Raw genomic sequence first — 13,745 nt, 5'->3', positions numbered from 1 at the left:
GGCCCGGCCTCTGTGGCGTCCGACGGGCACCATCTGCAAGCTGACGGACATGAAGCCATCACCAAGACGAAGCCAGAGTGCTGGCCTGGCTGCCCAGGGCGGGATGCAGACTGACACTGAGTCTCTAGCAAATCACTTCTGCTCACGGTGCAGAGGGGCCGGCCAGCCCTTACCTTCGCTGCTCAAATAAAAGGCATTTTAACCTGCCTGTGGGCTCGGGGTTCCGGCGAGCTGAGTGTGAACTTGGCTTTGTGGGAGTAGCTGTTTCCCAGGGAATCTCATCTAAGCAACCTCAACTTTACATAAAAATAATCAGAAATGAAAAGGCTGCAAGGGAGCTATATGCACGGCCCAGCCACAGGTTAACTTTACTACTTCATTCAATATGAGTTATTTAGTTGGGTCCTTAAAAAAATAATCGAAGTCAGAAACGTCCAATGCCCCCCATACCCCCCAGAGCCAAGCTGCTGTGATTATCTCTGACACATCTGGCTGCTGAGACAAAAGCAGATGGGTCCAATACTTGTAAATTTCATATTTATTATAACAAAAATTATGACATGTCCGTTGTGCATTCTGCTTTAATAGAACTCTGGGTATTTCCATGGTCTGTGGGAGCTCTATACAGGCATGCTGAGCGCGGCAGCAAGGAACACAGACCGTGTCCGGGCAGGGGGAAGGACGCAGGCCCGGGGCCTCGGGGGGCAGGCTCCCGTCCAGCGGCCCAGATCCGCCTCCCCGCTGCCTGTGCTCGGCCTCCTCCCTGGACGCCCCGAAGGTGTGCGTGCTGCAGGGGTCCGCGAGACCCCAGGGACGGCGTAGACGAGGAGAGTCAGTTATTAGGGCTGTATCCTTATGCCAAGACTACAAAACATCGGAAGCATTGCTATACAACACTCAACTATTTACAATAGAAATTTCTCAATCAACTGTTCTCTCAGAGAAAATGAGCGGGTCTCAGTGACTTGGGTCACCTGACAGGGTACAGCAACTCCTAAGAGTTAGTCTCCATATTCTACAAATGTCTATCATTTTCAAGACAAAAGAAAAAAAGCCTCCCCCCCGAAAGAAATACAGAATTACAATATTATTAAGTCATTCAGCAACGGCAACCTGCCCTGCCTTGCCACACAAACAAAACCAAAAGCCATTTTAAAAAATATTACATTATCATTAATTGTCTCTCTGTAATATATTAAACCTTTTGTTCTGTCTTTACACATCTGATATGTTAGAAGAAATTAACAAATTTAAATCATATTCATAAAGCATCACTAAAAGAAAAGTGGTTATTAAAAAAAATAGGAGAATCTACAGATTAGCTGCAGACAGCCGGGAACAGTGTGTGGGAGAAGGATGTGGAGTTGAACCCCTGGTTTAATGTGAGCCTGGGAGACTCTGCCACTTGGCCTTGCTTGGTTAGTTTATTGTTTAAATAGTACTCAGAGCGGGTCATAGTGGTGTATCGTAATAGTCTGGCAGCTGGTCCACCGGGAACGGCCGTGGCAGCGGCGGCTGCAGCGGGGGCACCGGGGGCTGCTGCAGTAGGGGAGCCGGGGGCGGCTGCACCACAGGCGGCTGCAGCAGGTGCGCCGGGGGCGGCTGTACCAGAGGCGGCTGCAGCGGGGGACCCGGAGGCTGCAGCTGCTGCTGCTGCTGCTCCTGGTGATGCTTCATGATTTCTTTGACTTCCTCTTCCAGCTCTGGAGGAATGATGAACTGATCGTCAGGATCCGGCTGAGCTGGGGCAGCAAAATACCCTCCAGGCTTCCTCAGCGGAGCATCCGTGGCCACCTCGATCACGTTGTGGCTCCTCTCCTGGGGCGCCACGGAGCCATTTGCCCGCCGGCGCCCCATGGTCCCCACAGCGGAGAAGTCTGCCTTCCTGGGCAGGCCCGGCTCGTCCTCGTTGGCGCTGATGACGATACCTTCATCGCTGGCCTCGGCCGGCCCCTGCAGCAGCTGCTTCTCCTTCTCCTTGGCCCGGCTGCAGTGGATGTCCACCTCCACCTCCACGCGGCTGCCGTTGGTGAAGACGCCCTCGATGGGCTCTTCATCGTCGCTGTCCAGGCCGTTGTCCGAGAAGGCGCTGGAGAATGTGGCGCTGGACAGCTGCCGCTGGAAGGAGTTGGACAGACACACGGGGTGCAGCATGCAGCGCTGCTCGCCGGGGCAGGCGGGGCTGCTCTCGCTCAGGGCCCCGCTAGGGGGCTCGTCGGAGGCCGTGGACCCCACCTCGCTGCTCATCTCAGAGGTGGAGAGCTCGCTGCTTATCTCGGACGCCATGCCGCTGCTTGAAGAAGGCACGCCAAGCCCATCAGAGGGCCGGTCCTTGATGACCATGGTAACAGAGGGCGCGAAGATGCCAGGGCTGGGTGGCGGCACGCTCCCACTGGCACCGAGCTCGCAGCAGCAGAAGCTGTCCTCGGCGACGCTGAGCTGCACTACCACGGCACTGATGCTGTCGTGGCAGCCGTAGCTCTGGGCCAACGTGCACAGTTTCTTGGCAGCAGCTAGGGCATCAGGCACATTGCGCACGGCCTCCACAGCTTCCTGAATGGACAGGCTGTCCCACAAGCCCTTGCTGCCCAGGATGAAGAACTCGTCCTGGGGCGTCAGGAGCACGGACTGCACATGGGGCCGGGGCACCACGCTGGGGTGCAGGAAGGTGTAGCCCAAGATGCGTGTGGACTCAGTCACGCCGTTCACCTTGCCATCCTGGAAAAGAAGGATTCCCAATCAGACAGTTCTGTAGGTTGCCTTGGGCAGCTGGCAGTTGCACTGTGCCTCTGAATGTGAGTGGCCTGCAGAGAGAAGGACCGCTTACCTGCACGAGGACCTGTCACGGAAACCCCAGCAGCAGGACTGGGCAGGGAAGGAGAAGCAGGCGCAAAACCAAAGTGTTGAGATCGCCCGCTCTGCTGGGATCCTGTTCGCATCGGGAGTGAGACCCGTCTCTGTGAAGCTGACCGTCTGCCAGCATCCCACAGCTAGCAAGGCTGGGAGCTCTGCCTGCAAGCCCAGAGGATTCCAGGGCACGAAGGGGCTGGGGCATGCATGTCCTGAACACAGACACAGGAGACACGCCCCCACGGCATGCTGCTCTCAAGCAGCTGGAGTGTCTGAAGGTCCCAAAGAAGGACAGACACTGCCAGGACTTACTAACCAGTGAAGAAAACCTTGGGGGCAGCTGGCTTGAGTGATCATGCCTGTGGAAGCAGATGCTAAGGGAGAGGTGCCAAGTCTTACGATTTCCTTGCAGCAAATGGAGAAGGCAAGGTTTTCTGGCTTTGGTTCAGCTGTGCTTAAGCCATTTACATTAACAGCCAAAGTTCCAGACCATTTGCCAGCAAAAAGACCTTTATTTTTTTCCTACCCCCATGCACCTGTTGATTCTTCCAGTCTGAAGTCTTCAGGTCTGTAACACGCCTCTTCACACCTTTAGTTTTCACACCTCTTTCCAGAGAAGATTCCAGTGCGACAAATGCACCTTTCAGTGCCCACCTAGTGAGCAACTGTTGCTTTCAGAAAACATGCATTTCTCTCCAGCTCTATGAGGGACGATGCACACGCAGCTGCTGTCAGCTCCTCATCCAGTCATAAGCAGGCAGCATTTGCACAGTAAGCTCTGAGTGCCTGCCCAGCCTTTGGTTCTCTCCCCCAACTCAGAACCAGTGGTTTTGCGTATCTGATTTTTGATCATTAACTTGAGTCCCATTAGGCATCAGGTTGAGGCTTACACTCAACACACCCAGAACCACAATAGGTTGATTTTGATTCCTGGTAGTGTACATTTAAATCTTCTCTGCTCCTACGATAGGCAGAACTGAAATGTACTCATTTCCACAGCCATCTGTGATATATGATGAGTCCCTTAAATCTAGAATCTGCCCTTTTCTGTAGCGGACTACAAACTTTCATTAAATTCTACCTCCTGAGTGTGTATGATTCCGTCAAGGAGAGGACCGCACAGGCTCTCATCGCTGTGCCCCACATTGTTCCATCCACACAGCAGATGACTCGCATCATATTCCATGTTGTAGAATAGAGCTTCCGGAGCCCATTGGGGATAACTTCCTGGTCATGAACCTTGTCACACTACAGGCTATCCTGCCTGCTGTGGGATTTGCAACACCCTGGCCTCGACCCACCAGATGCCACTAGCACTCTCAACTCTTGCTGTGATGATCAAAACACAGACAGATGCTGCCCCATGTCCCAAGGGGTGGGCAGGAACTGTCACCAGCTGGGAGCCACTCACTGTGCCACTCCAAAAGAATACAAGATGTCACCCAAAAGGACACATCCACTGTCCGAAAGGCACACATACCTTCTAAGACCAGAAAGACCCAGGTACAACACCATTCTCACTGTCTATACAAGAAGCTGGGCTCAGGCACATTCAGGCAATAGCCCTCGTGTGGCAGAGTGAAGCTCTGAGAGCCAGCAGTGTGGGGTGCTCACGACCCAATCCAGTGCCTGCACAAAGGGGCTCATGGGGTTAAATGGTGGTGTCACCAAGACGGTACTCGGCCAGGCATCTGGCACAGAGAAATGCTTGAATCTCCTCTTCATTAAATGTCTTTGGATATGCTGGACAAGCAATTTGCTCTGTGTCATTCTGGATTTGAAGCTCTAAGTTTAAACCAACTTCAACAACGTTCTTGGAAGGCAGCTGCTCCCTCCTGGTTTCTGCCTTGGCCCAGCCCTCCTCACCGATCCACGCAGCGACATTTCTCCTTACCTCAGTGACAATGGCCTTGTGCTGTTTAATCCTCTTCAGCTCTTCTTCACAGCTCATGACATACGATGCAGACAGCGGCAGCGGCTTCCCGTTGCGACAGAGCACAGTTTGGCACTTGCCCACATTGGCAGAGGTCAAGGTGAAGGAGCCTCCTGGGTCCACAGGGTCATGCTTGATGTGGCAGAGGACAGCAGACCCTCCAAGCTTCTGCCCGGCAGTTCCAAGTTTCCTAGAATCCAGAAAGAGTTTGTTTTTATTCATCAGGAGGACCGCACCCCTTGCTCCGGAGGGCCAGGAGAGGGCTGGGCCCTGGGGACACAGGGAACTCAGCCTCCATCATCTAAGTATGCACGATGCAACCTCTTGGAGGAATTGGACAGCACCCATGCCCATACCAGGAGGTGGGGAACCAGTCTGGAAGGAATGAGCCCTTGGACTGCTGTGCCCCCATCAACTACACTGCATGCTCCAAAGACAGCAGGAAAAGTGCCCAGCTCTCCAGCTAGCCCCTGCTCCCAGGAGAGCAGGTCAGATCACCAGGTATGAATTCACACAACACACCCACTAGCCACTGCACCTCAGGACCAGGCCAACAGCCTCCCTCCTTTCAGTAAGTGTGCGCCCCCGTAAGAGTCTTTCAGTATTGAATTGGTTCCCATGCCTGCCTTACAGAGCAAGCATTTCAGGACCAGCACTATTTATTCCAGAAGATGCACTGAAGGAATGTTGTGATGTGCTTATGCTTTACCCTCCCTGCATGCCCACTGACCTGCAGATTTACGAAATACATGAAGTGTGTGCAAACTCTGACAACCCAAAGGAGCAAATAAGTGCCACCAACAAATGGTGACACTTGTCATGTCCTGCTCTTCCTGAGTGGCAGAGAGTAAGACAGTTAAGATAAACAGGTTCCCCTGTGTGACCACAGCAGCTATGTTGTGTGTCAGTGTGCTTGGAGACACGGCTGCGTATCTGCATGTGCTAGAGCAGGCACAGGAACAAACAGCTACTCTAAGCATCAAAGAGCTCCTCACACACCATCGCGCTCTAAGACAGGGATCCCAGGAGGCACACATGAGACCCTGGGGCTAGGCTGGCAGCCTGCAGACAACACAGCTGGCTGTGGTTTTAGGCCCTGCCAGGGCAGTGCTGCTAACTTCCTTCCCAAGGCACGGTGACTGGTGACGTGCAGTGATCAGAGTGTGAGGTTCTCAGTTTTGAATTCTTATCCAGAAATTGAGGGACCACAGAAAAGGAGACTCTGGGAGTTTCCATGGGTGCAGGTGCAAACATGCACACCTGTGTGCATGTGGGACACGTGCTCATGGCTTGTCTACAACAAGACTACTAAGTCGACACTGGACACAACACTCTCTCGTTCTTACTGCCAGGGGAAAGCACTGGCAACACCAACTACTACACTCAGAGTTCCCTGCCTTACGTCTCGTACCTCGGTTCCGCTCAGGGAAATGAGCAGAGCAGCAGGGCCTGTCTACAGGAAGCACACAAGGCACTTCCAACACGATTGTGCAGACATAGTGGGGCTTGATGCCTCTCAGCTATCCTCGTTGCTCCATGGCTAACCATATGCAACCACTGGGATCTGCACTGGGTGAGTGCTGCCACAAAGAACCACATCAGGCCTGTCTCCCCGGGTCCTTTAAGAAGAACTGTTCATGACTTAGCTATGCCTCTCAAGACCTCATGTACCCACATTGTTGAGAAGGCATTTCTCCCACTTCCCAAGAGAAGGGAACATCCTGCAGCCGAGCACAAAGAGGGAGGAGCAGCTGACAGGGAGGGTCATTGTGCCCATGATCTTCAGACTGCTCATGGGTCTGACATGAGGAAGGGTCTACAGTATACTTATAGACAGACAACTCCCTGACGCTAAGATAAGAAGGAGTAATTATTTGAGCAAGGGAAACCTTGCACCATTCGGGTCTGAGATGCCCGAGGAGCCCGAAGCTGGCCGTAGGTGGGAGCTCTAGGACTGGCTGGAGGTCCTGCTGGTCAGACTGTTTTGGACAATTAACAGGGGGCAGGACGGGGACAACACAAAAACAGTTACATAACTCCTGCTTATAACATGCCTATTCCATTTCACAAGGTTCGCACTATCTTAAACCAGTGACAGTATTTCATAAGGGTCAATAAACGGGGGTAGAAATGGTGCATTTCAAAGAACACTCCACACATCAGAAGATCTAAAGAATCCGCGGAACTCAAGCAATTTGGGTGGTGCCAAGGGTGGAGTGGGGGTGGCTGTCATCATTAACAGGCTGGAAAAAATACGGTATCACAGGCCTGTGAGCTCCAGCTCTCACAGAAACCAAATTCCTGGCTATGACTCAACCCTCTAGAAAGTTGTCTAAACACCCGTGTGTCCAACTGGATCCTGGGCCCTCCCTGACGCTTGGGCAGCACCAGAACTAAGTGCACACTGGTGCCCGTCACCAAGCATAGCACTTTGAAATGAGTGTGTAAGCCCGTCAAGAGCAAGAAAACACACCAAGGACCCACCTCTGCATAACAATGAATGTATTGACCATGTATTCTTCTTCATTTTTTGTTTTCTGCAGCTCTTCAGCCAAAATGTCACTCATGGTACACTGGAGAAGGTAGGGCACCTCCACATTCCGGTCTCCATCGAACACACCATACAGGGCCTCCCGGTTGTCGCAGAAGTTATTCACCGACAGGGCTGCCACACACAACCTGCAAAGCACATGTTTTGTGTTGAGTCTGTTCCATCTGTCCTTCTCCCTGCCCAACCGAACTCCACTTTTCCCTCCCGATCTGCTCCTGCAGCTTTGTCTCTTTCTTAATGACTCTGGGCAGACTCTGGGTAAACTGTTCCCAGCTAATTTACGCCAACCAATTCCTATAAGCAGAGAATTTCCAACATATATTATGCTTCACACAATATGCTTTCCCACCTGTCACTTTTGAGGATTTGATTTTTTTAAGGGAGGAAAGAGAACAGGAGGAAGGTGTGAGAAATAATACAAGATAATACATCTGTATTTATAGATTTCTTTAATAAAGAAGGTGAAAAAAAATTTAAAAATAAAGGAGGTGAAATCTCCATATCTGGCCAAAATAAACACCAAAATGCTGAAAAAAAAAAACAAATGAAAGTTTAATTTAAAAAAAAAGAGCAAAACAAACAAACAATAGCACTCAGGCAATGAGACACCCAAGTCCACGGCCTCTAAGGAGGTCCCTGGTGCTCTGCTGCCTGCCGGCACAAGTCCAGGCCGCGTCCCTGGGAGGAGCATCCAGGCAGCAGTGGCGGTGGCCCCAGCAGGTGGGTCTGCAGCTGAGGCAGGACAAGCAGGCCCAGTGGCAGCGCAATCATACCCAGGCAGGACCTGCAGGAGTAGAGCTGCTGGGAGCCAGCCCTGGCGTGGCAGGACACTTTCCCACTCCAAACTCAAAGCACCTGCATTTAACTGTGTCCCAGAAACTATACAAAATGCAACAAAGAGGGCTGGGTGTGTGGGGGGAAGGGCTGGGGGAGGAGCAGACCTTTGTAACTGGTAGAATTCCTTTAAATCACATCAAGTTGGAATCTTCCAAAGAGGGGAAAGAGAAAACATTCAAGCATTTAAGTCACTGCAAAAATTTCAAACTAGATGAAACCTGTAAACCTATCAACAGGAGAAGCTCAACAAACTGCAAACAAGCAGAACCTGGGGCACATTAAAATCTACCTGCTATAAGCCAAGAACAAGTGCAGGAGGATGAGGTGGGAGCAAAAGGCCACGGGTGACGGTGACATCTCGTGGGCAACAGCGCTGGGGACAATGGAGTCTACGGCACCCAGAGGAAAGAGGGAACACTAAAGACAACCGAGGCTCATCCACCAGCAGAAGCAGCTTTCAAAACTTAAGGTGAAATAAAGACATTTCCAAGAGCATGAATAAAAGCATTTGCCACCAGAAGGCTGGCACTGCAGAAATGTAAAAAGAAATCCTTGAGGCAGAAAGAAACGGCACCAGATGGAAATCTGAATTTATACAAAAGGATGAAGCACACTGGAAATGACAAATAGGTGAGTAAATACGAAAAAAAAATCTTTTTGAAATCACTTTGGAACAGTGAGTCTAAGCAGGGGCGATTCTGCCTCCAGGAAACATTTTCCTGACACGATGGGGGTGGGGTCAGCTGTGCTCCTGGCATCTGGGGGGCAGAGCCAGCAAAGCTACTAAACACCCTGTGGTGCCCAGCCCTGCCTTGGAGTGTGCACAGCACTGAAGCTGAGAGGCACTGTGGCAGAAACATCACGTAGTTCACAACAGGCAGAGAACTAAAACTCACGCTAACAGACCAAAAGGCACAGAGGAAGCACACGGACCCGTGAGGTCCTACACAGGAAACAACACAATGCCAGCTGAAGGTGGACAGCAGTCATAAACCCCAACAACCTGCCCACAAAGCTGGAACTAAAAAAAAGATAAAGTTAGAGGAGGCATAAGAAAGAACACAAAAGGTTGAAGAAAAAGAAAATAAAAAATCAATGAGACAAACAGAAAACAACATTAAGTTGGAAGGTTTAAAACTTTCCGTCTCAAAGATATCATGAGGCATAAAGGGTCTAAACACTACACTAAAAAAGCTAGAGAGGATAAAGAAAAAAAGCAAGCCTTAATTATAAATCACTTAGAAGAAAGCAATTTTAAATATAGGGACAAGTAAGTTAAACATAAATGAATAAGAAAGGGTAGACCATGCCAGCTTTAATCTAAAGAAAGCTAAAATGGCTGATAGTTTTTTGTGTACTTCAGAACAAAGAACTCTACAGAAACAAACAGGGATTTTTGTTTGTTTTAATGGAAAGTCAAGATATACAGAGAGGAGGAGAGAGAGGAAGATCTTCTGTCCACTGATTCACTTCCCAAGCAACAGAAAGGGCAGATGGAAGCTGCGCCAAACCAAACCAGGAGCCAGGAGCCTCTTTCGGGTCTCCCAAGTGGGTGCAGGGTCCCAAGGCCACAAACAGGGAACTGGATGGGAAACGGCGCTGCCGGGATTAGAACCGGCATCCATATGGGATCCCGGTGCATACAAGGTGAGGACGTTAGCCACGAGGCTACTGTGGCAGGCCCAAGCAGGGTCTTTCATAAGGATGAAGAAATCAGTTCATCAGGAAGCTGTAACATGCTTAGTACAGACTTTCAAAATATATGAAGCAAAAACTGCTCTAAGAACAAAGCACATCTGTAAGTAGCACCCCTATCACCAAGAGAACAAGAAAGAAGATAGGAAAATCAGCACGGGTATTTAGACTTGAGCAATATTACCAATCGCTGTTGACACTGCACCACACCCAACCAGAGCAATTCTTCCCAAATGCACAGACAGGCTTTACTGAGACAGAGCCTAGACACAAAAGCAAAACCTTGCTCTGAGAGCATCAATAAAATTGATAAACTCCACAGCAGCACAAAAATCATTGGTAAAATTACCAACAGAAGGAATGAGCAATTCAGGGGCGTTGTCATGTATCCACGGATATTAAAATCTAGAAACAGAAAATACCATTTATTCAAGAAAGTAAGAAGTAATTTTATACAAAAGAAACTATGTTTATTTAAAAGTCAAAATTCGAAAGAATTTGAATGGAAAAAGTCACAAAGAAAATCGCAAGCCCAGATGTTCTCACTAGTGAATTTTTTAAATAAAAGAAGATGTAATATCAATTTTCTATCAACCCTTCTAGAAAACTCAAGAGGAAACCCAGCAGCTAATTGCAGGAAGCCAGCACTATTTTAAAATGAATCAAGACTAAGGAAGAGCCAGATGATCACCCTAACTGATGCGGAAATAAGTCTAAGATATTTTTAATAGAAGACACATTTACCTCAATTATTTACCCAAGAGATGAAAATACACATTTACCCCAAACCCAATATACAACTGCTTAGAGCATTTTTTATTTGTAAGTGCTAAAAGCCTGAAGCAATCTAAACATTCTTCAAATGACAGATGAAAAGGCAACCTTATACAACCATGTAATGGAATTCTACTCAGTGTAAACAGGAACAAACTACAAGACATGCAGCAACTCAAATTCAAGTGCATCATGTGAAGTGCAAGCAGTCACACTGAGAAGGCTGACCCCGGAGGAGTCCCATCTGGGTGACATGCTGAAAAATAATGGGACCAAAATCTAGCAAGAGTGGCCAAGGTCTGGGAGTGAGAAAAACTGACAAAAAACAGGCATGGGTGAGTGTAGGCATTAATGAAGTTACTGCTTTCTATTTTCACTGTGGTGATGAGAATGTAGGGATATTCTTTCACCAAACATGCAGTATAGCATGCTAGAAAGGATGAATTTTACCAAACGCATACTGTGCCTTCTTGTTGTAATAACAGAAAAACAAATCCTGAGTAACCACAACGGATCATAGATAGATACAATGCATATATAAAATACAATCCCTGCCCTTACGGAGTTCAGGGATCAATAATGATAGCAATCGTTGGTATTAACAGAAGGCAATATTGAAATCAGATTCATCGGCTGGCACACACTGCTCTAAGTAGGTCATGTAAATGAACTCAGGCGATCCTCCCGCAGCCCCAGGAGGACGGGCAGCTTCCCCCTCACTAACAGAGGAACTCAAGCTCGAGATTTGCCTAGGTGCTCATGATTACGTAACAAGTGCAGAGTCCAGATTCAAAACCAGGCAGTTGGGCTTCTGTTTCAAGACTTTGAAATTCTTGCCTCCACATATTAAAAAAAAAAAGTCAACACTAAATTATACAGTCATTACTGGCATAATTAAACCTGATAACCACAATCGTGTCTTCTAAGTTCCCCCTTGTTGGAATGGATTCATGTGGAGAGGACATAAAGAAATACTGCCCCACAACCCCAAAGTACAGCAGTGGCCACTCAGAATTTCTTTCAGCCATACTCTCATTTGTTTTTTAGCCCGAGGAGCAGCCTAAATTACCCACCTGCAGCTCCCCACTTGGGTTCCCCCAGAGGATTTGAAATGAGCTGACAGCACTGACACTGGCCCCCAGGGGAAGGAGGCAGGGAGAGAACAAGACTTCGCTGAGACTGGGAAGCAGGACAAGCACAGCCCCCTTCCCCGCTCTCCCCAGCCCTGCCCCTGCAGCAGGCTCCTTGCTCACATGACCATTATCCACAATGCAGAAGGCAAACAAAGCAAGAAGCCAAACACACCGAAGAAACCTTGGCAAAACCCAATGATACAGAGCAAGGGCCCAGACAGGCCGGGACTTCCTGGCGCTGCTCACTGCCAGGCCTGGAGCTGGCTGGGATTCACCTGAGGACAGTTCATAAAGCTGCTTTGGTGTTTTCCTGTAATTGGCTCACACATCAATATAGCAAACGTTACAACCAGTAACTGAGGAAGGGAAAATTATGCAGAAAAAACACATCTAATGTTTTCTTGTTTCACTGATGTGTATGAACAGACCCAATGCAATCATATCTAGTGCAAAGTGCACAGAAATCAGGCGCCAGATGCCAGCCTCCTCTGCTGAGCAGACAGAAAGCAGGTGCCAGAGCGGGAGTTCCTCTTCCCACCACAGCCCCGGACAAGGGGACAGGATCTGTGTGTGAGACCCAGAACTATCCTCTTTAGCAGTGGGCACAGCAGCAAGCTCTGCCTCGACCTCCCACGTGGGCACAGAGCCAGTAAGTGGTTCAAGCCATACATACATCCCACCCACCCGGGGTCCTACTGACTTGATGGGTCCAGCCTGGGATTTTTTAACCTCTTCACCTGATTCTAACACAAGCCCTGGGCTGAACACTAGTGGTATCCTGTATTGGATTCTCTTCCACTGTCTTCCTTCCCCTACTCTCGATACCTTGTGCTCTTAAACTAACTAAGCTTAGACTATCCTAGTTTGTAAGGTCCTTTTCTTTTCTAGTAATGATCTCTTCATACAACACAAGTGAGCCTGAAAAGCTGGGTGATGTTTCTCAGGAAAATCAACATTTTTATCTCGGAGAGAAAGCTGGTAGACACAGGAAAGACAGAGATAAAGGCGGATTAGTTCGGTGGCAAGACGTGCAGGTGACATCACAGGGAGCAGACTTCCAACTCCCGCCAAGGTGATGTGCATCAGAAAGACAGCGCCCCAGTGCATCAGGTGAGCGATCCCGAGCACGGACAATCAAGGCTACCAATCCTTAATAGTACCCCTGTTCGGCTTGGTAAACAGGCTTCAGAGAAAGAGAAAGGGTCTTTTCAAAGGAGCAGGGATGCATTTCAATACTTAGCCCTTTTCCAAACACTGGAGCCTTACACAGATACAATGTGGCAGTTACACCGTAGCCTAGCAACGGTCTCACAAAGGGAGCGCATGTGACGCCAAGGGGGACCTCGGCTTGCCGTTCAAATGTAAGTCATGAGGGAGTCTCGCTTTGCAGACTCGCCACAGCCTGTGTTTGCTGCTTCCCCAGTGGAGAAGTGAGGCTGGCAGAACGCAGTGCAGCTTTCAAAGTTTGGTCTGACTTACTTGTTTTTCACCCCCGATGCTTCAGTGTAGCCATGACTCCACACGGCTGGGGCTCCAGATGCATCTCCTGCCGAAGGTTGGTCAATCTTGAAACAGCGGATGTTACTAGCAAGGGAAACAGGGAGGGAACACTAACCATTAAAACCAGCTTTGCCAGCTGTTATCTTCATTCGAGAAATGAAAAGCTACCGCTAGGCACTTTATACTCACCACTGCCCACTGTGTGTCCTATGTCTGAAATACTTACCGGCAACCAGAACCAGCTATCTGTTGTAATGAAAACCAAGGGGCATAGAAACAGAGCAGCAAAACAGCCCTAGGGGATGGTGTAGTGGCACTACAGTTTGAGCCACTACCTGCTAACACCAGTACCCCATACCGGAGTGCTTATCTGAGTCAAGCGGCTGTGCTAACACACCTGGGGAAGAGGTACAAGATGGCCCAGGGACTCGGTTCCTGCAACCCACATGCGACACCCAGATGCCGTTCCCGG

The 13,745-nt window shown here is 49.4% G+C and overlaps 1 protein-coding gene across 1 annotated transcript in view; it reads right to left on the bottom strand.

Annotated features, from left to right (window-relative positions):
• Window positions 1-547: 547 nt before the first annotated feature.
• The window catches only part of PHLPP1 (PH domain and leucine rich repeat protein phosphatase 1), a 190,808-nt gene continuing 177,610 nt past the window's right edge, over window positions 548-13,745 (bottom strand). Inside the window, exons 14-18 of the mRNA XM_040985088.1 lie at window positions 13,253-13,357; window positions 7,268-7,462; window positions 4,745-4,973; window positions 1,646-2,718; window positions 548-1,543 (exon numbers count right to left, since the gene is read on the bottom strand). Of these exons, the coding sequence (XP_040841022.1) occupies window positions 1,453-1,543; window positions 1,646-2,718; window positions 4,745-4,973; window positions 7,268-7,462; window positions 13,253-13,357 (1,693 nt within the window). The 3' untranslated portion in view covers window positions 548-1,452. The remainder of the gene's footprint in view (window positions 1,544-1,645; window positions 2,719-4,744; window positions 4,974-7,267; window positions 7,463-13,252; window positions 13,358-13,745) is intronic.

The sequence above is a fragment of the Ochotona curzoniae genome, unplaced genomic scaffold (genome assembly GCF_017591425.1).
Source record: "Ochotona curzoniae isolate NIBS_2020 unplaced genomic scaffold, NIBS_Ocur_1.0 contig_43, whole genome shotgun sequence".
NCBI classification, from domain to species: Eukaryota; Metazoa; Chordata; class Mammalia; order Lagomorpha; family Ochotonidae; genus Ochotona; species Ochotona curzoniae.
This window is presented reverse-complemented; position numbering and strand designations above follow the sequence as displayed.